The following is a 25,279-nucleotide window of genomic DNA, read 5'->3' on the forward strand; positions in this document are numbered from 1 at the left end:
TCAGATGACTGCAACAGTTTGTGCAAGGCTGTCAGTCATACCACTGGCATCTCATGGATGGTGGAACAGTGTTTTCACCATTATAGTGACATGAGGCATCTCAATCCTGAACTCCTTTGCCAGTGGCAGGCAGACATTAAGGTGCAGTCAGTACCTCCATATTTTAAGTATATCTTCTTTTAGCTGCACAAATAACCAGCCACTAAGTGACACCACCAAATTTTCCATTATGCTTTTTTATGTCTCTATCCCCTGAAGAGATTGAAAGGAACAGACAGCTGCAAAGGAGCAGATTGGAGCACCTAAGAGAGTGCCAGGGTGAGAATAAATGCAATCATAAAAATGTCAGCTTTTAATAGTAACAATAGTAGGCATTACAAAATAATGTATAACTTGTCATACACTTGTGCCATGTCTGTCAGTACTGGCACAGATTAAAGATATTGGTGACTATGCAATATCAGAAGTGTTTCTTCATGCCTCCTCTTTTATAATTTCTCCAAATCTTTTGGGTTTCTAATACCATGTCAGGAATAGACCCTATTCTTCAGTCAAAGTACGATTAAAGTTAATGAAATTAGTATTGTTTCAGTCTTTGATGTCAGCCAGAAGTGCTCTTTGCAGCACCTGCAATGTGCCCAGTAATGACTCCTGCAATTTGTATGGAGTTATGTATCAGTAACGTATCTAAATACGATTGTAGATTATTTTTTATAAGACCTGTTGCTCCTTCTTCTATTGGAACTGTTTGGGTATCCTTCTTCCACATTGCCCTTGTTTCTGCCTGCAAATCATGACATTTTATGACTTTGTGTTTCTATGTACGTAAGACACTGTAGTCAGTGGGTGTAGCGATTTCTATGATCAGTGCTACTTTTATCTTCTTTTCATGGAGCACTATATCTGGTTTTCTTCCATCTATTTTTGAACTCTTGGTGATGGGTGATCCTATGTGATATAAGCTTCATCGTTTTCTGTAACACTTTGAGGCTCATGTTTCAGTATTTTTCGGCTACTTCAGTACCATAATGTTTGCACAATCCCCAGTGCAACAGTCTTGCCACACTATTATGCCTTTCAGTATGCAGTCTTTCTGCCATTAGTATAGCACAGCCAGCAATGAGATATGACTGTTTCCAGTTGTTCTGTTTTACAAAACCTACATTTGTCTGTTCCTCCCACATGTTCAATGGACTTTGTAAACCAACATGTACTTAGTCCACTATCCTGGGCCACCAGTATTAACCTTTTGCCTTTTGGTTTAAATGTACCTCTCTTTACCCATTCCTGCATTCAGTCATGATCAACATGAGGTTGGTTCTAGAGTTTTCTGTACTTGCAACTATATTTATGCATTTTCCAAATTTGCCTTCTCGTCTGGTCCTTCACCTTATAATCTTTCTTTTGATTTTTGGCACATTCAGTTGCTGCCTGACTTTTATCTACCTCTGGTTTGATTTCCATTCCCACTTGACACTGATATGCTTCTAAACTAAGTAGGGAAGTTATCTTGGACTTGTTCTCATGTTTTAAAACTTTCATTATGTTTGGGTCTTGCGTATTCAGCAGATATGTAAGCGGTCCTACGATTGCGGATCTATACCTCTTGTATAGGTGAACAACTGGATTTTCAGGTTTAGTGTCTTTGTTCTCACATTGATGAGGAGGTAAGTGGGTTGAATCCCCCCACACACACACACATACACTGTTGTTATCCTAAAAAACATTTAATGTACATTTTCCTGACTAGTAGCATCACTACAGCAGTACATGGTATATAACCAGATTGGCTGTCCTTTGCCTATCAAATGTGTCTGAAATATGTCTACATATCTGAGCGTGTTTACTTTGTAGATGTCCGTAATTCTAAGACATTAAAATGCATCTCTGATTACAGGCAAACATTGATTTGGCTAATATTTATGTCATGATCGCTGTTCTTTTAACCCTCCCCTGTATCTATCTATATATATTGAAAAGGGCTTCTGACATCCATGATTATTTAATGCTTTACAAAATGCATTCTATTTAATTGTATCATTAGCAAAAATAGTTAGAATGCATTTTCACTGTATTTGTACTTCTCTTCTCCCACCCTCTTTACCACCATCCTTTCTCTAAAATTTATCACTTTGGTTTATTTTTTGTTTCTCTCCGTTTGTTTTACTATTATATGCAGGATCACAACAACCTGCAAGTGGCCTACTGGCAACGTCTGTTGGCCACTTACAAGGTAGAGCCAGAACCATCACCCCCTCCATCCCCAGCAACTATCACATCTGGGTCCCAGCCTGCCACAGCTGCCACCACACCTCCTGCCCTACCTGCACCACCTGCATCAGGTAGCCTTACACCAGAGGCTGGTAAACAGCAGAGACCTCCAAGGCAGAAATGCACTTGACCACCACAACACTAATCACGAGACACATAGCTCTCCTAAACAGTGTGCCACTCAACCAAAGCCCCTAAGGCAAAACAGCATGCCCAGCACACTAGTCATAGGTGACTCAATAGTAAATCACACAGATGTACCACTCACTAGGTTGAATAAAGAGAAAGTAACAGTCATCTGCCAGTCAGGTGCCAGGATCGGCCACACAATGCACACTCTCATGTCCCTCAACAACATGTACAAATATGACTCTGTCATTGTACATGTGGGTGTGAATGACCTGAGACATACCTCCATGGACTACATGAAAAGAGACATGGAGGAGCTCTCAGATTATGTAACCCAGACAGATATGACCCTAGCCCTGAGCAGCATCCTACCATCACCCAGAATGATACCACAGTACAAGCAGAAAATGATTGATTTCAAAAAATTGGCTAAGTTTCTGGTGTCATTCTAAGGGGATCCAGTATTTGTCTGCCTGGGATGACATGATAGACAGACCTCGATGCTTTGCCAGTGATGGCTTGCATCTGTCACCCCTGGGCTTCCGAATACTGGCCAAGGCTCTTGCCACCCCTATAGTGCCTTTTTTAGGTGGTGGTCCAAAGACCAAATTACCATTGTAACAGCTACAAACAAATGCAATCTGAGGGTCATGCTGCTCAGTGCTAGAAGTCTAAATCTCAAAATGCACTCACTCAAAGCACTCCTTAAAATGGAAAACATCAACATTTGTGCTGTAACAGAGACCTGGTTCAAGGCAGCAGAAAGCACCCCTGCACTACCAGGCTATAACTCATTCCACACCTTTTGGCCCCAGAAGTTGGACCGAAGCTCCAAAGGCAGTGGTGTTTCCATATTCATAAAGGATGCACACACCTCCAGACTGGTAGCCCAACATAATGCATCAGGGATACTTCAGGTGCAGCTGACATTGGGTAAGACAGCGATTCACATTGTAGCCTGCTATAGGTCCCCAACCATATCCCAAGACTCACATTCCACGTGCCTAAGCACCCTGGAGAATATTATGGTCCATCCTAACACTCTCATACTGGGTGAATTCAACTACCCCTCCATTAAATGGGAAAACTACTCTTGTACCAACTGGACCAGTTCATTCTTACCCCCACTAGAGGTAGCAATATCCTTGACCTGGTCTTTACTAAGATGGACAACCTTTGCTCTACACCAATAGTCAACTTCTCCCTGGTTAGATCCAACCACAAACTAATCACCTTGGAAAGCCACATCCCTCCAATCCCACCCCTAAAGGTAACCACCATGAAAAACTTTTCCAAAGCTAACTTTAGGCTCCTAAAACAGAGGTGGCTAACTTCAAGGCACCCATGCAAATGGAGAATAGTTGCATGACCACTGAATCATACACCAATGCACTGTACGAACACGTACACAAATGCATGGATCTTGCCATACCCAATAGAACCAAGACGCTCTCCTTCAAAAAAAGGAAGCCAATCTGGTGGTGCTCTGCCATAAACAAACTCTAGAACAGAAGAAGGAAACTGATGTGGAATAAGCTGAAGCCCCAAGACTGGAAAAACTCCCTTATCAGCCTCAACAAAAAGTTGAGATCCCTCATCAAATCCTCTAAAGCTAGCTATGAAAACAGAATTGCAGCAGATAGTAAAGACAACCACAAGGCCTTCTATAGTTATGTAAAGAATCTCTACGGCAATACCCAGATTTGCTCTGAGCTACTGCACAATGGTACCTCCTATACCGAGCCAACAGATATTGCCAATATACTGGCCGACAGATTCAGTGCCAACTTTACCCCCCCAATGGACCAATCACAATACCAGCAGATTGTCAGGCACCCAGTATTACTGCTGCACAGGTTAAAACAGCACTGTCTAAGGTCAAGAATACAGCTTCTATGGGACCTGTCACTATCCCTGTCTGTGTTTTACATGAACTACAGAGTGAACTGGCACCTCACCTGTGTGCCTTGCTCAATCACAGCATCACCTCAGGCTTTGTCCCTACCAAATAACGCTCTGCTACAGTCATCCCTCTCCACAAAGGAGGAGCGACTACAGACCCTGGGAACTATTGCCCCATTAGCCTGACAAGTCTGATATATAAAGCTATGGAACGCATCATCATGGACCTAATAAACAAGGATATAGGGAATCTCCAAACTCTGGATTCCACACAGTTTGGTTTTGTGAAGGGTAGATCATGTCTGCTCAACTTGGTCAACTTCTTTGAGTCAGTCACCAGAGCTGTGGATGAAGGCAAGGTGGTTCATGCAGCCTACCTTGATCTAGCCAAGACCTTTGATACCATTCCCCACTCAGGAATCATAGAATAACTCACTAACCTAGGCATCAACCCCTATATCACTAGGTGGGTTGCAAATTGTCTCACAGATAGAACCCACAGTGTGAAAGTAGCTGACTCCAAGTCAGACTGCCAACCAGTCATGAGTGGAGTCCCACAGGGATCAGCCCTGGGTCCTCTCCTGTTTGATATCTACTTCTTAGAAGTCCAGGCCAACACAGAGACTCTGGCTGACAAAGTTCACAGACAATTGCAAGTTGGGAGCCATTATTAACTCCCCAAGTGAAGTTGACATCCTACAGAAAGACCTCACTGAGACCAACGACTGGTGTCAGAACCATAGCCTTAAGCTCAATGCCAAAACATGTGTCATCATCCTTGGGGGAAAAAACCCAGTTCCCATGAATTATCACATTGATAGTAGTCCACTGAACACAGAAGGTGTTATAAGAGATCTGGGAACACAGGTTGATAGCAAATCTCTCTTTGGACCACCACATCTCCACTGTGGTCAGAAAGTCCTTCTATGTGGCACATCTCATTACTAAGGGATTTGCATCCAGGAAGAAAGAGGTCATTGTCTCCCTCTACTCTTCCCTCATTAGGCCAATCATTGAGTACAATGCCCCATTTGGCATGTACCTCACTAGACACCTGCAACAACTGGAGAGGCCTCAAAAGCACCTCACAAAGAGGATCCTATGCCTTAAAACACTTGTCCTGTATGGACAGACTCAAAAAACTCCAACTATTCTCTGTCTCATATCGCCTACTTAGAGGCGATTTCTGCTTGACTTACAAAGCCATGTCTGACCCAGCTCTGTTAGAAATGCTACAGCTAAAGAAATCTCAATCCCTCTGCACCACATGCTTCAGAGACCTCAACCTCATTACCACAATCAACAGAATGTGCTGGAGGGACAGGTTCATAACCCAGAGACTGCCCATGCCATGGAATAGACTTCTCATACATGTCAAACAGAGCACCTCACTGGCCCTCTTCAAGAGAAACCTTGATGAGTGGATGGGAAATAGAAAATTCACCCCGGGGATCACTCCAGTGGCTCTACTCGACAGAGGTACTGGGAACTAAGGTTGGATGGCATGATGCCTGAGTAATCCTATGGGCTAGGCTTGTAAAGGTTCCAGGACTATTAGCCTTGTACACACTTATGAACCTATGAACTGGTACCTGCTTATAGTAGTGTGAATGGCAGTAACAGATTTGTCACCCATTGGCAAGTAACAGACATTTTGGGGATATCATCAAGAGATTAAAGGGAATGTCCGCTTTGACCACATGGAGACCATACTTTCCAGACTCCTTGAGTGGTGTTCCTGTCCAACATTGACTCCACCTTCTCAGCCAAGACCCATTGGTGACAGAACTCAGGGTAATGTGTAATCTCCCACTGTGTCTTATCTGTGCATACCCAATGCTATCCCCCAACTCTGTGTTTCCCTCCCTTTTGTGTTCATGGCCCCCTCTGGTTTCACAATTCTCCTCTTAATATTTTCACTCTGCCTGATGCCACTTTTAATACTGTGTTCTCCCATATTGTGTTATTGTATGCCTTGTTAGTCTTCTCTGTCATTCCCTGTTACATAATGTACCCTTTTAATATTTCTCTTACTTCCCTTACTTACTTACCCAAGTTTCCCTACTCTTAAAAAATGAGCAGCAGTCACACAAAAATGTTTATTCCTCCTACCTCACATACTCATTCCTTATTTGCTTACCTCCTGTTTTACCCTTTACTTGCATCTTCTTTTCATCTCTATCCTATAACTCCATTTCCAGCTTTTAACCTGGTCAAAAATAGATTAACACACCACACGCATGCCCAGAAAGGGCTTATAAAATATATCCTTTTGTGATTGCATGTTGTACAACAGGTTACTGAGAGCACACTTGACATTCATATATAACCAAACAGAAATGTCAGTTCTCATTGTATAGCAAAAATAAAGTCCAGTCTGAGTCATGAGCCACATATATTGCCATTTGTTGTGCACATAGACTGAATACCATTGCACATTAGTTGTAAAATGTGCATTGGAGTAAATTCTACCTCTTTATTCTGACTTCTGCTGTGGCTCAGTTTGATAATGATCTGGGTTTTTTTGACTGTCAATGGACAAAGCAGGGTGTTCCAGTCCTCTTATGGTTATATATTTTTTTATTTTACTTTTCTGCATCCATTCGGTCGATGTATAACATACCACTGATATGTGTTCTCCTGAACCCTTTAGTATAATGCCTGCAGTGGCTTAACTTGTTAATGCCATGTTTAAGTGAGTATCAAGCGAATATCTCCAAACATGGTAATGAGTTTAAATCCCGTTAAGGTTGATATTTTGTTTTTCATTATATCTACATTATAGTACAAGTGCAATAACAAAATAAAACTGCATGCTATCAGGAGTGATGCAAGTTGGTACATCATATTACTTTACTGTATCTCCCCTATTCTGTCTGAGTTTCACATTGTCTATGTTTTCAGGTATTTCAGATTGGTATTTGTGTATATATGTCATACCACTTTCTCCACTCTGTTCTGCATCCCTGCTATGTTCACCAGCTCCCTTTGCAGTCTTCTGTCAACTTCTGTAGTTTTTATTGCCCTGCTGCCATCTTTACACTGAACCCTTACCAATCACAGCCTTATGTTGAGCCATAAGAAAATTTTCTGCATATCCTGATTCACAACAATAATTCAGCGCATTAGTATTACTACCTTTGTGCATAGTTTCAAGACAGCTAAAATTCACACTGGTGCATAGTCATTGTTTATAACGGCTGCTTGAATGTAACTCTGGCTGCAGGTTGTACTAACACACTAACACGATCTTCTCTTGGGTCCCTTCTGTGATAAGGAGCTGCTTGTTGCATGCACTGGCCAGGCTGCAAGCATTCAAAATAAGCCTCGCTGCTTGTTGTACACATGCCACGATCACAGAAGCAGCATTTCTGAATCCCCAGGTTCACCCAGAACATTGAAATTCTAAACATCAACACATTAATGTTAACACACTTCTGCATAAAAAAAATGGCAGCACTCTATGTGGCAGCTGCTGCTTTGGCTTGTCAGAGAAATGTGCATTATTTGTGTAATTCTGCATCTAAATCAAGTAAAACTGAATCAGGGACAAAAACATATGACAAGTGGATTTTTCCAGTGAAAATAAGCTAATAACCTAGTAATGAGTGACAATCTGTTAAATCAGTGCAATAATGCAAGTATTTATTATTGTTGTGTTTGTCATCTATGTCTATAGAATTTTGTGTGTTATTGTCATGTTAAATGTAGTCTATGTTTTGTATGCACATTGAGCCAGAAGAAACGTAATTTTGCTCGGTTCGCGCTTGTGTGAATTGAACTGACAATAAAGTTTACTTTGACTTTGATTTTTGACTTTGACATGCTCTAAGGATCAACTTCAGAGCAAAAAATGTAACAGATATTGTTTTTTCAGGGGGGACAAGCCCCTGTGCACCCTATTACCTCACTACTAATTTTAAGTGCAAATCTGAGACAGCACAATTCCAGAGTAAGGACATATTCTCCTACCTTGGGGATTGTTGATCTCAAACTCCTATTGACCATCTTCTGTTCTATTCACCAAAGCATGTGGACAAAACAGATGACATTGCAGCTTTTTGCTCAAAAGTACCAGCCCCATATATATACATATGTGTGTGTGTTTTTTGTGTGTGCACATTTGTGGATGTGTAAAAAAATAAAAGATTCTGTGACAATGCAAATTAACTGAATAATAAAAGTCGTTAAACCATTAACTCAAAAAAAAAAACTTAACAAGCAAAAGAAATAAATCACTTCAAAAAACTATACATTGCACCCCAACTCCCTAGAACTGATAATCATAATGTGTGCTCACCAATCAATTAAAAAAACTTGCCAAGGGATTGAAACATAGTAAGGGTGAAAGCAAAAAAGGCACTCACCCTGGATACAAAGTGTTATGAAGGGTGATTGAGAAGTGCAGTTCCTGCATTTTTTTCTGTGCTGGCATTTGTTGAATGGCAGTACGGATCTGTGCTGGCATTTGTTGAATGGCAGTATGGATCTGTGCTGGCATTTGTTGAATGGCAGTACGGATCTGTGCTGGCATTTGTTGAATGGCAGTATGGATCTGTGCTGGCATTTGTTGAATGGCAGTACGGAAAGGCACTTCAGGTCTTCTCATGCATTAAGCTGTAGCTAGCCAGTACTGGCTTGCTGCAGTTTAAAAAATCCAAACTCCTTTATTTTAGCTCTATACCTGATGAGCTTGTAGAGGTGGGCTCTGGCTGGTGCAGGAAGTCATTTGGTACAAAAGTACCAACCAGTTTTCTACAGTAAAAGCTGAAGTCCTTTTTTTCTTTTGTGTTTCATTTGAACAGCTGAGATGGATGGGGAACTTGCACCAGCCACTAGATGAGGCAGATACAGCTCTGCCAAGAAAGCTGTAAGTCATTCCATCGATCCCTAAAAGTGGTCAGTTGCAAACTGTGGTCTACAGTCAGGATAAAATACAGCATGTCAGACATTTTTTTTTGTTAGGTGCATCTTTACATCAAAATGCACGTCTATTGAAAAATGCTGACATTTTGGTAAGCTGTGGGGAATGGTAATTTACACTGTCCTCGCTGTTGTGCAGTCTCACAGTTAGTATACATGAGTAGTAGGGGCTGTGAGGGATGGAGTGGGGTTTATCTCCCTGCATAAAATGTTGATTTCTTTTTTTTTCAAATTTGTGTGTTTTGAATGAATTCGGTCAATACTTTGAATGTCGATATAATGGGTCAGTGATTTACTTAAAAAAGGATTTTATATATATATATATATATATATATATATATATATATATATATATATATATATATATATATATATATATATATATATATATATATATATATATATATATATCTACATATATATATCTACATATATATATCTACATATATATATATATATATATATATATATATATCTACGCACACACACACAGACACACACACACACACACACACACACACACACACACACACACACACACACACACTGGCTTGTATGTGTATAAAGCTCCTACAATGTTAGTATAATACCGTGTTTACAGATTGTCAACATCCATATATACTGGAGCTTTTTTGTCCTGGCCTCTATTGAGAATGGGCCACAGCCCAACTAGATATCCCGTTCACCAAAACACATACACATACAAACATACATACATAAACACAACTCCGCAGAAGCAGCCAGTGTACCTACACTGAAGAACCACTAGAGAGAAAAAAAAAAAACACCATAAACTTCATAAATCACAGAAACACAAATGTCATTTACTAACCTGACACATATCAATGCTCTGTACTGCGGTAATAAGAACAAAAGTCAAGCTCATAAATGAAAAAATATTGCTGTGTGAGTTGGTAGTGTGAATTTGATATTGTATGTATGTTACACGGTAGTCTAACTTAACCTAATTACTTAACTTAACCTACCTTATTTGCATTTGTAGTTCTCATTTGTGCAGCTAATACCTTTTTAGCTGCCTCTCTCATGCTCTTTCTCCTAGCTCATCAAGCATTCAGGGGTATCCTGAAGGCCTCAGTTCTGTTACTGTCCACCACCTCCTCAGGTGACCTGCTTCGTTTTCTACTATTCATTCCATGAAAACTACATTCCATTGTCTAGAAGGAATATTTCACTTCAGTGTGGTATTCCACCTCCTGTGTGTTTCTTCCTAGGCTGCATGCTAAAGTGACAACAAAGGTAAATTTTCTAAACTTTTTTTTTACTTCCATTATTCTCAGTTTAATTTATTACAGTAGTAGACTTCCATTGTACTCTGCTGAGCAGTTCTAGTTGTGATTTATTACAGTAGTAGACTTCCATTGTACTCTGCTGAGCAGTTCTAGTTGTGACTCCAGTAAACATGCAACCAGGAGTCATTAAAGGGTGATACAATCTTCTCCTGGAGTCAGTTCCCCTTTGATAGGGTTCCCTTCACTGCTAGTTGCTTCCATCCAGCTACCAAGACAGGCATCTACTGATTTGATAATTTTCTTCTCCTACACCAGATCCTCTCAGTTTAGTACTGATTCCATGCCATAGATGGATGAAAGTCTGACTACAGTTCAGATGACTCAAGTTTAATTGGTACCCTGTAAGTTGAGGGAACTGACTAGGGATAGTGGCAGTGAGTGGCTAATACTGGCATATTCATCATGGAAGACAGTGTAATCTGCTACACTGCTAAGTCCTGCAGTGACCATGAGTCGATTATGCAGCTTAGGGACCAGGGATGTGTGCTTGGCTCTGCTAATTTGTGATATGTGATTACATTCTGGGAGATTTCTGGGAATGTACACAATGCAATTGGGATGGAAAAGCATAACATGACCAAGTATGACTAAGTGTGCACATCGGTGGCCAAGGGATTGGGACTTAGGCCATCACCCATGAAACCATGATAGCTGCAGAGCTGATGGTCTCCTGCAATTGGCTGCCAACTTAAGAGGAATGAATGGGCCAGTCACTCACAGGATGGCAAGGTTGGCAGGTAGTGGGGATAAAAAGAATATTAAAAACGTCCTTTCAGTTTATATATGAGTTTATAGTACAGGACTAACTCAAAGACCTACTGAGGTCCATGTCTACTACATTTTTTGTTTTTCTTTTGTCAAACATCAATGTAACCCAGCCATTAAACTGGGTCAGTTTAGACTGATTTGATGTGCTTTCCACAAACCCACACTGGTTCTTATTCCAAAGACTGTTCTTTTTATAGAAACCAATCAGCCTTTTCTTCAGTGTTTTCCCTGTGACCTTATCTCAACATGATGTCAGGCTCTTGGACCTGTAGCTATCCAGGTCATTCTCACTCCCACTCCTATGGAATGGCATGCCTTGGCCTTGTTCCAGTCCATGGAACCACTCTAGTTAGAACTGTGATGGACTCATAAACATACCACTCACCCCTTAAAAGCCAGCCAGCTGTGTTATGGACTCATGTATTTCACTCATGGTTTCACTACTCCTAAGCAAACTTGTTCATAAACCCTACTGTGGAAGATCTATGTACACACACACACACACACACACACACACACACACACACACACACACACACACACACACACACACACACACACACACACACACACACACACACACTTCTACACAGAGGGAATATGATGAACAAAGGCATAAGGGAAGAAGGTGGCTACTGTCTAGATCTAGGCATGTATACAAAATATTTTTCTAGATTTATAGAAAATTCCATAAGCATGTGGATTTTTTTCTGTTTACTGTGAGGTAACAAATGAATCTCAGAATGCAACACATCAGACATATGAACAGAATGACTTGTAGACACATCACTGCAGTAACAGCTGATGCATTAGATATCCATATTGCCAAACATAAAGTCATAGTATACCATAAAAAGAAAAGTACAGTGAGTTTCTTGAAACTAAAATATGCTGGGCCTGAGGGTATTCTGTGGGTGGGCATAACTTTCCACAGATTAGTGAATAGTTTGGCTGAATTCCACCTGTTCTCTGACCTTCAGAAGTGTCAGAAGGTTTTTCTATTTACATAAAGATTACAGTTTCAGCAAGGTAATAAAAGCAATGACCCATGATCACCCTTTACTAAGCTTCACACCTTTGAACAGGTTCTCTGATTTACACAGATTAATGGTATTCACTGTACAGGACTTAAATTATGTTGGCACTTAATCAGACTGCTTGAATTCTGTTGCAATGCTATTGTTAAAAGTGTGCATATTAACAGAGGTTTACTGAACAGAATGTAGCTACAGGTTTTATAGGAGGAGACTGTAACAAAATGAAAAAAAAGAACACTATTAGTTTTATTTTGTAGCTAGGTAACTCTGTCAGGTGCAAGTACCTCTTTTCACAGGTGACACAGAGGTACTGTCCACTTAAATGACTTCCTTAGAATTACACAGGAGGCAAATGGAGACTGAAAGACTCAAACCCAGGACTACAAGGTGAAGTTAATTAACAGCTTAACAGTTTACAACCTTAACCCAGTGCACAGCCTCTAATACTGGAAAATTGCAAAAAATGCTCTATTTATTTACTTAATTCATTCATTCATTCATTCTTTCATTTCTTCATTTACTGACATGCAGGTATCTCAGCTTTCAGTGACAGAATTTGGTTATTTACAGTGCACTTCAAAACCAGGTTTCTACCCTTCCTAGTCTTGTGTAAAGCACTTTATTCTTGTCCTTTCAGGGACTGAAGGCACTTGTTTCTGATGGAGGGCATGACCTTGGAGTGAGGGTGTCAGATGTGGGATGGAGGCTGGATACAGTAGTTACTGGTCAGCCCCCCTACTTCTTAGTAGGGGGGCGAGGTACACAACATGCTTGTCTTCTGGCAGATGGCCTAGGCCTCCTCTTCCGGTTAATGGCAAATGCTGTGGCATGAAATTTGGGTAATGTAGGTGATGGTGCAGTTATTACACTGCATATCACACCTTCACTGAGAAGAAAACAGCAGAAAATGTTTTATGTGAAGGCTCCTATGCCAAGGGACAGAGTTGTTCATTATCAGCACCAATGTCACTATTTTATATAAATGAGCCCTAGAAATTACCTTTAAAAGAAAGACTGGGAAGAAATCCCTGTTTTTGCCTTCTGCATGGCAGCAAGATACAATAATGGCATAGGCCTACGGTAACTGGGCAAGACTTGGTCAGGATCTCAGGACCTGCTCCATAACCTGTTAGTGGTGGCGTGTATTACCTGAACCTTTGGTAACTGGGCAAGACTTGATCAGGATCTCAGGACCTGCTCCATAACCTGTTGGTGGTGTGTATTACATGAGCTTCCCTTACCCGAACCTATGGTAACTGGATAAGACTTGGTCAGGATCTCAGGACTACTCCATAACCTGTTAGTGGTGGTGTGTATTACCTCAGCTTCCTTTACCTGAACCTTTGCTAACTGGGCAAGACTTGATCAGGATCTCAGGACCTGCTCCATAACCTGTTAGTGGTGGCGTGTATTACCTGAGCTTCCCTTACCCGAACCTTTGGTAACTGGGCAAGACTTGGTCTGGATCTCAGGACCTACTCCATAACCTGTTGGTGGTGTGTATTACATGAGCTTCCCTTACCCGAACCTATGGTAACTGGGTAAGACTTGGTCAGGATCTCAGGACCTGCTCCATAACCTGTTAGTGGTGGTGTGTATTACCTCAGCTTCCTTTACCTGAACCTTTGCTAACTGGGCAAGACTTGATCAGGATCTCAGGACCTGCTTCATAACCTGTTAGTGGTGGCGTGTATTACCTGAGCTTCCCTTACCCGAACCTTTGGTAACTGGGCAAGACTTGGTCTGGATCTCAGGACCTACTCCATAACCTGTTGGTGGTGTGTATTACATGAGCTTCCCTTACCCGAACCTATGGTAACTGGGAAAGACTTGGTCAGGATCTCAGGACCTGCTCCATAACCTGTTAGTGGTGGTGTGTATTACCTCAGCTTCCTTTACCTGAACCTTTGCTAACTGGGCAAGACTTGATCAGGATCTCAGGACCTGCTCCATAACCTGTTAGTGGTGGCGTGTATTACCTGAGCTTCCCTTACCCGAACCTTTGGTAACTGGGCAAGACTTGGTCAGAATCTCAGGACCTACTCCATAACCTGTTGGGGGTGATGTGTATTACCTGAGCTTCCTTTACCTGAGCAGCAGGCAGAAGTGGAGTAGTATTTCACATGCAAAAGCAAATTATATAATACATATACAGGAATGAGATCCTACAAGATTAGCTGTGGAAATTTATCAAATGTTATACCTCCACCCAGTCACAACAAATCCATCAAAATATCCATGCGGTGTCATCAGATATTTTAACATATTAACAGGAAGTTGAGCCCCCTGAAATAGGGTGATAAAGCTCTAACTATGACCCTGACAGTCCATCTTTGATTAGTGGCATTAGAGGGACTAAGCAGGGAGGGCGGGATTAAGTGGTCAGTACCAACTCACCTGTCATTGAAGAAGGGAGGTGGTTGCACCCTTTTACATTGTAGGTGTGCAGATCTAACACTCACAGCAATGGACCTAGTAATGTTCAGTGTTTTCTGCTTTGTTTGCAGGAGGTCAGGACATGCAATTGTATGCATGCACTTCCTGTCAACAGCAACTGCAAAGACTGCATGCCACTGCTGAGATGGGAGTTAGTGGGCAGTCTGACTAACCTACTAAATGATCTGATCTCTGCCACCTGACCTGCTTTTTATGAAGGGGCAGTGGAATGAATTGAATATGAAATGAATAAGGTTGTCACCCTGGTAGAGGACAGGAGTGACCTCAGTCCTGACGTGGGTAGTGATGGTGAGCCTCACAGATAGGGAATGAATGGATTGTAGGACTCTCATCCTGAAATGAATGGGTTGTCATATAGAAAAGACTTATCTGCAGCCATGATCCAGTCAGCTGTTTCACCTGGCATTTTCTAGAAGTTTTCATCCTTGGGGGTAGTCTGCTTGGTCAGTCATGGCATCTTACATCAGCTACTCAGCCATTCTCCTGCAACATGTGCTTCCTTGGTTAACAGCAGAATATATGTGCTGGCTACATGACCCTTCCCTTTCACCAGGCAAGGAGATGCACCATCATCAGTCTGGTACCTTTTGTTCTGTCCGGACTGTCGACTGCCCAAGTTTCTTTCTGAAATCAGGATCGCCACTGTCGTGACTGTCGACTGCCTAAGTTTCTTCCTGAAATCAGGATCACCAGTATCAGTAGAAGTAAAACTACTGTATCACCATAACAGCATCTGTGAAAAAATATGTGTAAAATTAATATTTTTTATCAGCTCCACACCCAGAGCCAATCCCTGAGCTAGCATCCCTTAACTCTAAAGCAAAAAACAAAAAAGGTCCATTTTCTGACCTGGTACTCCTCGTCTATCTCCTAAGAAGCACCAGAGGAAAAAAAATTAACATAAACTGCTGAAGCAGGTACTTTGCTTCAGTCCAGACCACAAAAATGGTATTTCCATACCAGCATTCTGAAAGCAGGTACAGAAATTAATGTAAGACTGATCAGCATCTGCCGATTGTGCCTCCTAATACCTTGTGCCCAAGAAGGTTGCCGTTTTCACCCGATCCTAGCTATGCTTCTACTTTGTGCAGCAGATGTCATCTTATTCCATAAGAACCCCATTGTCCCATTGCACTCAAGAATCTGCCCTTCCTCATTGAAGGGATAAAGCCAGTCTAGAAGTTTCAAGTTCAAGTTAGCAGCTGAGATACGTACTGGAGTCTAGCACGGGGAAATAAGAAAGTAATAACGAGGCTCTGGCTGCTTTTCATTCTCAGCGGGTGGGAATCATGTGTTGGTGGAGGTGGGTCTTCATACTGAGGCTCAGAAAGGCTGCTGCAGTGAGTGGCTGGGTGGGTGGGGACAAGGAGTCGTCACTCAAGCCTCAGGCAGGGATACACCCCATGGCCATGCTACATGTAGAACACTGTCATGCTAGGGGGTAAGACCCTTACCTAGCAGTCAAGCCTCCCAGTGAGCAGCAGTGGTGGCTCTCACACTCATTCTCCTTTCATGACAGCCCACTTTCATCAGCATAAACTATCTTCTCGTGGCATCCTATTGGTACCAGCATAAACTCTTCTCTCATGGCACTCCACTGTTACCAGCATAAACACTCCTCTCATGGCACTCCACTGTCACTGGTATAAACTCTTCTCTTGTGACATCCCATTGTTACCAGCATAAAGATTTGGGCTGGTGTTCCATGCCCAGTGGGATTAAACAACTACGTAAAGCCACTCATACTGAACTGTGAATCAAGTACAGATGGGCTCAGGAAAGTCACATTGCTGTCAGGGAAGAAACAATTAAAGTTCAAAGCTGGTATCCTGTGGACGAAGAAGCATACTTCAAAATTTAGCAAAAAGCCATTATTGGAGTGTGATTTTTTTTGGGTTACTATTACGTCGTCGAACATTTAGATTGTCGAATGCCTAAATGTCGACACCTAAATGTCGAACGCTGAAAACCACGAATGGCCAATTACACAAATTTTTTTCCCAAAGAAAAAAATTTGCTTGGCCATCATCCGGGATTTGCCCTTTCCCCGATGTAGAGCGATCTCGGAGTTGGTATATTTAGTTGGGGGGTGTGGGGGGCACAACCCCCCATGTTGGGGTGTGTGGAGGTGAAGTCCCCACTTGGTTAGGGTTTTAAAATTTCTTTTTTTTTCTTTTTTTTTTTTTTTGGCCAAGTGAATTTTTTCACAAGGAAAAACATTTGCTTAATTGGCTGTTTGCTGTTTTCAGCGTCCGAAATGTAGGTGTTGACGTTTAGGTGTTCGACAATCTAAATGTTCAAAGTTGTAATATAGACGCGTTTATTTCATCCAAACATTACATTCTTTCCAGTATTTGTCACACCCAGGCCCAACTACAAATATCTTTTTTGGCAGATAATGCACATTTAGAGGGTGGTGAAGTGAGTGGCACAGGCAGTGCAGATGGTGGCACAGTGAGTGCAGTGGGTGGAATAGTGAGTGCAGTGGGTGGCACAGTGAGTGCAGATGGTGGAACAGTGAGTGCAGAGGGTGGTGCAGTGAGTGGAATGGGTGGAACAGTGAGTGCAGAGGGTGGTGCGGTGAGTGCAGAGAGTGGCACAGTGAGTGCAGTGGGTGGAACAGTGAGTGCAGTGGGTGGCACAATGAGTGCAGATGGTGGAACAGTGAGTGCACAGGGTGGTGCAGTGAGTGGAATGGGTGGAACAGTGAGTGCAGAGGGTGGTGCGGTGAGTGCAGAGAGTGGCACAGTGAGTGCAGTGAGTGGTACAGTGAGTGCAGATGGTGGCACAGTGAGTGCAGTGAGTGAAACAGTGAGTGCAGTGGGTGGTGCATTGAGTGCAGAGGGTGGTGCAGTGAGTGCAGAGGATGGCCCAGTGAGTGCAGAGGGTGGCCCAGTGAGTGCAGTGGTCACCACTGTTGATTCATTCTGTTTCATTCTCTTTCTTGATACCCAGCTGCAGTGGGCTCTGCATATTCTGTGTGTTGCCAGATAAGCTTTAGGCATTGTCAGTGGTTTCCTCTCACATCCCAAAGACATGATGAGAAGTGAGCTGACAATCTCTTGTGTGGACACATGCAAGTGCACACGTGTGTATGTGTATGTGTGTGTGTGTGTGTGTGTGTGTGTGTGTGTGTGTGTGTGTGTGTGTGTGTGTGTGTGTGTGTGTGTGTGTGTGTGAGTGTGTGTGACAGATTGACTGACACACAATTTAGTACTCAGCACTGGTTTTCTACTTTACACCCATACTTCTCAACTTTCCAGAATTTCATAGAATGTCAAGAATTTTGCCTCATATTTTTGGTCCGCTCCTCATAAAATGTGTGGTTTTCTGCCAAATTGTTGAGGACTGAAATTACTAAATTATGAAAGAAATCTGAGTTTCAGACTTCATGTCATTCAGAAAATGCACACTAATGCAAAACACATTATTTTATCAACTTTTTTAAGTTTATAAGGCCAATCTTAGTTGGTGACATGTACAGGCTTAAGTTATGCAAGGATCTGCTGAGCCATGAAATAAAGAAATAGTAACAGTGGCAACTTAACCAAAAATGGGTCTCTCCATTCAAGTCTGAGGAGAGCAGTGGGTCTCTTCATTCAAGTCTGAAGACAGTAGCGTGTCTCTCCATTTGAGTCTGAAGACAGCAGCGGGTCTATTAAGTCATGTGTGAATAGAGCAGTGGGTCTCTCCATTCGAGTGTGAAGAGAACAGTGGGTCTGTCCATTTGAGTGTGAACACTGCAGCGTACGAGGAGTAAAAGCAGTGAGGTGGCAACTAAACCCTCCTGCTGCTGCCAGCCAAACTTAAATGACTCATCTGTTTTATTCCATAACACTGCTTGCTCCATACTAAAGAAGTTCTTTCTAGACCACATTTATTTCAAGGAAACACGTGACTAACAACTGAATAAGCAACTCTATGCATATTTCAGCTTTTCTGTCATGAGCATAATTGATGCTAAGTTTACATGAATTATTGATACAAGCCAGTTTTAGGAGTTTGAAACTTACAGCCTCAGATGTATTAAATATAGATACTGCATTCTGTATTTTGTCATCACCCCAAAATGTCTTTTCATTTGAGTGAACAGAACACCTTTCTTCCTTAGCGTTTTTCTTTTTATTGGCTATGTTATTCCTTGGACCATACAAGGCAAGAAGGGAGTGGCATTCGACCTACTTCACACCATGTAATCCATGTTCTGATAGTTTGTGCAACCCCTGTTATCATGGTTTTGTCTAGTTTTATAAGCTTGACTGTATTTCCAACACATCATTACAGCAGACTTAAGAGATGGCTGGTATATCTGTAGAGACCAGGAGATGAAGAGGTGATCTAATGCCTAGGGTGCCATATAATCAGCAGATATTGCATGACCTGTACACAGAACACCTGTAGTTTGTAAGGGTTCTAAGTACTCAAAAACCTGTACTGTCATTTTTGTTTGAGATTCACCAATCAAGTTTCACAAAAGTAAACTCACTTTCTAAAAGGAAAAATGATATCCTAAGTGGGGAAGTACAGCCCTGGAATAGGATACGCAAAAGGATGTTTCTGTTTTCATATGGCAGAAAATGGCTGCTCCTGATGTAAGATAGGGAAAAGAGATGGTTTTAAGATAGGTCGGTGGGAAATAATGCCTTTGTGGAAAGTTCCATGAAGGTCAGCTGTTGGCATATGATGAAGAGGACTGTTTCTGCAGCTTATGTTGTTTGACAGAGAAAGGACTGCAGCTGGAGAAGGATGTGGGAAGGTTTCCTTCTTGGTATGACAGAGGAAGAGATGCTTCTGGGGCTAGTTTAAGGAAGATTCACTTCTTGGATAAGGTGGAAGCAAGGCTATTTCTGCAGTCAGATGGCAGAATGTGATTGTTCCTGGGATATTATGGTATGGATGGTTGCTTCCTGGATAGACAGGTAAAGAGCTGCTTCTAAAGTAGGACAGGATGTGAATACGGAATTGTCTGGGCAGTAATGGGGAGGAATAACTCCAGGGGTAAGTGGAACAAAGGTCTGTTTCCTGACGTACAGTGGAGAAACGACTCCTTCTGTGGTAGGAGAGAAAAGAGCCACATCTGAGGTAGGAAGAGAAAAGGTAGTTTAGAGGGCATGATGAAGGAAAGCCTGCTTCTAGGGAAAATTAGAGAAAGGTCAGTTACTGCGATAGGATGCAGAAAGGGCTGCAGCTGGGCAAGGATAGGAGATGCCCAGTCCTCACATGGCCAGCTGGATCAGTGTGCCCCATAAGGGCATTGCATCAAACAGATGTAAATTTCCCAACAACCACTTCCGTTATACAGGGTTTAATGCATTAAGTGCTCTTTCTTGTCTCAGTGCTGATTTACAGTAGCTGAGTGCAGAACCCTATCAAGTATCATTCCTACATAATGATCTGCTCTGTCTCACAGTTTGCAGTACTTTATACTGAAAAAAATCATAAAATGAGAGGACATATTCCCCATAATCCCCCATCCCCAGTGTACAGCAAAGAACAAACCATATTGTGAATGAGTAAAACCCCTGTAATTCATACCCTAGATCACCGTTAGTGAATCAAACACATGATGAGTGGGTAAACCCCTGCAGGTCATACTCTAGACCACTTTATAACATGTTAATCACATGATGAATGGACAGATTGATGTAACTCACACCCTGGAGAACTTTTTTTGAGTAACTCACATAGAGGTTACATTATTTGTAATTCATACCTTGTGTCACTTTGATGAGGTACATGATGTGAGTAAATCCCTAGCATTTCATATCTGAGGTACTTTACAGTGAATTATTGCCATAATAAGTTGTTAAATTCCCTATAAAATCACATCTTGAGATGCTTTATTGTGAATTATCCACATGATTAGATACAGCCCATATAATTTATAGCATGGGGTCACTTTGTATTGAGTTAGCCAGATGATCAGTGGCTAAATCCCCTATAATCTACACTTTCACATATGTCATAGTATGATACCCATATATAATAAAATGGTTAAATCCTCTGTAGTTCATACCATGTGGTGGCTTGTAGTGAATTAATCATATGGCGAGTGGTTTACTCCCCTGTAATTCACACCCTACATACCTTACAGTGTTAGTCACATGATGTAGTTAAATCTGCCATAGTGCATACCCTGAGGCACTTTACAGTGAATTAATCACATGATTGGTGGTTAAATAGGTTCACAGGTTCATAGGTAAGTACCAGGCTGGCTGCCCTTGTCAACCATTTTAAGCCTAGCCAATTTCCTTTTTTGTGCCCAAAATAACCTATCCCATTTGGTTATAGATTGGCCTTACCCATCCCATGGTCAATAATTATATATTACCCCAATGAGAATAATACAGCAATAACCCACACCTGGGTGTGGGTAATGCTGGATTTACCCACGGTTGGTGAGGGTTGGTCACGAGGGCGAAGCCTGAGTGGCCAAACAAAGACAACCGTGGGTAAATCCAGCATTACCCACACCCAGAAGTGGGTTATTGCTATTATACAATGACATTATTTAAGAAAAAAAAGAATTACTTTTCTTAAATAATGGCATTGTATAATGCCTCCTTGCTGCCTTTCTGCAGCTGTCTGGTATTCTGCAGCAGTTCTGATGTATTGCGCATGCGTATGCTTACACAGTACATCAGAGCTGTGGGCGGAAGCAACGGAGAAAGCAAGATCTCCGTTGCTTTTTACAAAGTGTCACGCTATGTTAAAGGAGTTTAACATAGCAAGACAGCTTTAAAAAAAGCAACAGAGATTTTGTTGCTTTTTTTAAAGCTGTCTCGCTATGTTAAAACCATTTAACATAGCGAGACACCTTTAAAAAAAGCAACGGAGATAGGAAGATCTCCGTTACTTTTTTTAAAGCTGTCTTACTATGCAAGACAGTGTGTAAAAAGCAACGGAGATCTTGCGTTCTACATTGCTGTAAAAAAAGAGTTATACTAATGGAAAAAGTCCAGGCGACCAGACCTTTTTCCATTAGTATAACTCTGATTTACAATGTGCATGCTGACCAATCAGCATGCCCGTTTTGGAATATTAATGGGGGGGGTTGTTGTATAATTGGGATTATACCATAGATAATTTGAGGGGACCCATGCATGGGATAAAGCATTTAGGAGTCACCTCTGTCCATTAGTAGTACAGGGGGTAATCCTGCGGCAAATTTTCTGTTACCTATCCGTAGATCTAAGTTGGGCTTGAAAATGGACAGGGATAAACTTTGTTTTATTTGAATGAGGAGTCTATTCCACAGCAGTAGTATTCTCTGTGAGATATACCTGTCCCTCCAAACCATTCTGTTGATGTTGCAGAAGAGGGTTAGATCCCTAGACTGAGTATTACTAACACCATTTGACTTGCTGAGTTGCAGTAAATCCATGAGTAATGGGTTGGAGGATGCCTTGTATGCCAGACACGTCTTCTGTTATCAGTTTGTAGGATACTGAGTATAGTCACAGGGCTTTGAGTTGGTCCATGTAGAACATGTTGTTTAGGTCTTGTAATAAAGAAGGAGTTTCTTACAACAATAGATACATGCTGGTCAAAAGTTAGGTCACTGTCCACATAAGTTCCCGTATCCAGAACAACTGGGTCAGATCTTAGGGTATTGCCAATGTGGTAATTCCCTGGTGTAGATAACTTCCCAAAGGATGCAATAATGCATTTTTTGACATTTAGTTTCAGACCATGATTTCTGCACCAGTTACTTATTTGGGACAAACCTTCCTGCAGGACGGATAAGTTATCTGAGGATTCAATGACTGCTCCTAGCTTGTTGTCATCTGCAAACGTAGTCAGACAGAGCCATTTGGTACTGGGTTTTATTTAGAAAACAGCGTGCTAAACAGGAGAGGTCCCAGCACAGAACTGTGGGGGATTCCACTGGTGACTGGTCTCTATCTGTGAGTCAAATGACAAGCCAGCAGGTCACATAAGGTATTTATTCTCAGTTTACTTAGCTTTTTTGCTATGCTTGAGTGGGGAATTGTGTCAAAACATTGGCCAGGTCGAGATATGTGAGATGCGAGTACCATTTTACCTATATCAATTGCTTTGGTGACTTTTTCAAAAAATCCAAGTTTACCCGCCCTTGATGAATCCAAACTGAGATGGCTATAGTGTTTGGAGGTTCCCTATGTCCTGATTGATTAATTCCATGCCAAGTCTTTCCATGGCTTTGTAAATGAGGTGGATCAGACTATGAGTCTGTAATTGCCTAGGTCCACGGAAAGTCCTCCCTAATACAGGGGAATGACTGTAGCCGTTCTCCATTCACATGGTACAAAATGTGTATGAAGGCTAAGATTGAACAATGTTGTTAGGGGTGTGGCTAAATTGTGCTTTGTGCTATTTAAGATCTATCCAGGGATATTGTCAGGACTCCTCAATGCAGAATTTGTAGCTTTTGATAGCACTTTTAGGACTTGGTCTTGTGTGATAGCAGGTGAGGTGAACCAGTTTCAGGTATTTCTTTAGAGACAGACAGAGAGAAGAGAGAAAGGGTAAAGTTAGAACTAAATTTACTGACCAGTAGGTTTGATATAAATCCACTATAGTTCACACAATGAGGTACTTTATAGTGAATTAATCACATGATGAGTGCTTAAATCCACTGTAGTTCACACCATGAGGTACTTTACAGATAGTTAATCACATGATGAAGACTCTGAGGAGGTAAATCCTTGTAAATCACATGTTGCAGTGATTCCTTTTGCTGACCGCCTGTTGAAATTCTGAGAAATGTATGTGTGACCCTCAAAGCTGTGTAACTTCAAGTATGAATGTAAGGGACATGCACTATATCTAGGATTCTAGTATCTTGGAATACCCCCCCCCCCCACACACACCACACACACTTCCCAGGTACAGAGTGATTTCTAAATATGTATACATACCTAGCAGGGGGACAGGGATGCAGGGAAACTCTGTACAGCATCTCTTTAAATGTGTAAAAGTGAGTTTCAAAATCTGCTGGGTTTGTTTCCCTTGAAACTGCTGTTCGAGTTTCAGATGGTGAAGATCTGCAGTATCTGGTCTCCCACTTCTTCAAAGAGAGCACATATTGTCATTATATAATAAGCCAAGGTGTAATTCAGAATGATATAGTAAGGTTGTGTTTATCTAATTTAACTGTTTCATCCAGGCACAGATGGATCAATCAAGTGATTTCCTTGCATCTGCAGAACTGATTTTACATAAAGTGTGTGCTGAGTGGCATGAATGTTTGTGTTGTTATTTAACTGTACTGTGACCATACTAGAAAGACAACAAAACTGGTTAGATGCTGTAATACGAAACATCAAGGGAAATAAATGTAGACATAAAAGCTACAGTATTAATCACAGCAGAGGTGAAATCAGCAGACATAACTTTAGAGCAAAAAACAGCCAGTGGGTAGGGGGTGGTGCCAACACTTGGACGCCTTTAGAGGGATTTGTCTTTTCACTTCTCCAAAAGTGCCACTACAAAGTTCTAGATAGCAAAGCAAAGTGACAAAAGTCCAAGCATCATGTCTAAGTAGTCAGCATATGCAGTAGTGCCAGAACTGAATCATAGTCACATGGGGCCCTAGTCTAGACAGGGTAATGGACTCCCCCTGATATTTCATTACTTGGATGTCTCTCCTCAATTACCATAAAATACTGCTCAAACCTGTTAGTGAGCAAATTATTTAGTTTTTTTCACTTTTACAAAGATTACAGAGATCTTGATTTAATTTAAAACATTTTTTTCAAAATTTACAGCAAAAACATTAACAGCCATTTGCTAAACAAAACAAAACAGTCTCACACTGAAAGCAGACTTGGCATGAGCAACAGTAAACATCTCTTCCCTTGAAATACACATTTATTGAAAATGCATCTGTTAACCCATAAAGCCACAAGATGTGTACTGGGATTCATAGTCAACAGTATATAGTGAAGCACTAATTAGTGGCTGTATGAAGGAAGCAGGAATTCAAAAGACAACTATGCAACATATATGATAACGGCTTGGGAAAGTCCACTGGGTGGAAGTGTCCCTTTTCAGAAGTAGCCTAGGAATGCTGTCCTGTGAAGTAACTTGGTTGGAGTCCCACAACAGACAAATGAAGGCTGGGGAAATCAAGCCGTACGCTACAGAAGCAGCTCATAGCCTTACTTATGTGCACTAAGTAACAGAGTGTTGCAACCCAAAACAGTGCATTTCACACTTATCTGACTGCAAAAAAAGGTAAATAAATTAATTAAAAATGTATTCACAGTTAAACTATTAACACTAAAGTCACAGACTTCATGCTGTCCACATTATTCACAACCAAATAATAAATATAAGGAAACTAAAGATCACAACAAACAGCGTGGCATATAGTATGATGTTCCTGTTTACTACAATGATTTCCTTCCTTTACACCATAAATATTGCAGATGGCAGGAACCAAGTATTTACATACACTGACACACCCATCAATAACAGCCACTTGCATGATTGCACACC

The 25,279-nt window shown here is 41.4% G+C and overlaps 1 protein-coding gene across 1 annotated transcript in view; it reads right to left on the reverse strand.

The window, feature by feature from the left end:
- The window catches only part of LOC122814099 (large neutral amino acids transporter small subunit 4-like), a 430,411-nt gene extending 406,354 nt beyond the window's left edge, over nt 1–24,057 (reverse strand). The window contains exons 1-2 of the mRNA XM_044086716.1: nt 23,998–24,057; nt 23,698–23,846 (exon numbers count right to left, since the gene is read on the reverse strand). Coding sequence (XP_043942651.1) covers nt 23,698–23,846; nt 23,998–24,057 — 209 coding nt within the window. The remainder of the gene's footprint in view (nt 1–23,697; nt 23,847–23,997) is intronic.
- Nucleotides 24,058–25,279: the final 1,222 nt, after the last annotated feature.

This window comes from Protopterus annectens, chromosome 10.part0, assembly GCF_019279795.1.
Source record: "Protopterus annectens isolate FY-2018-M chromosome 10.part0, PAN1.0, whole genome shotgun sequence".
NCBI lineage: Eukaryota > Metazoa > Chordata > Ceratodontiformes > Protopteridae > Protopterus > Protopterus annectens.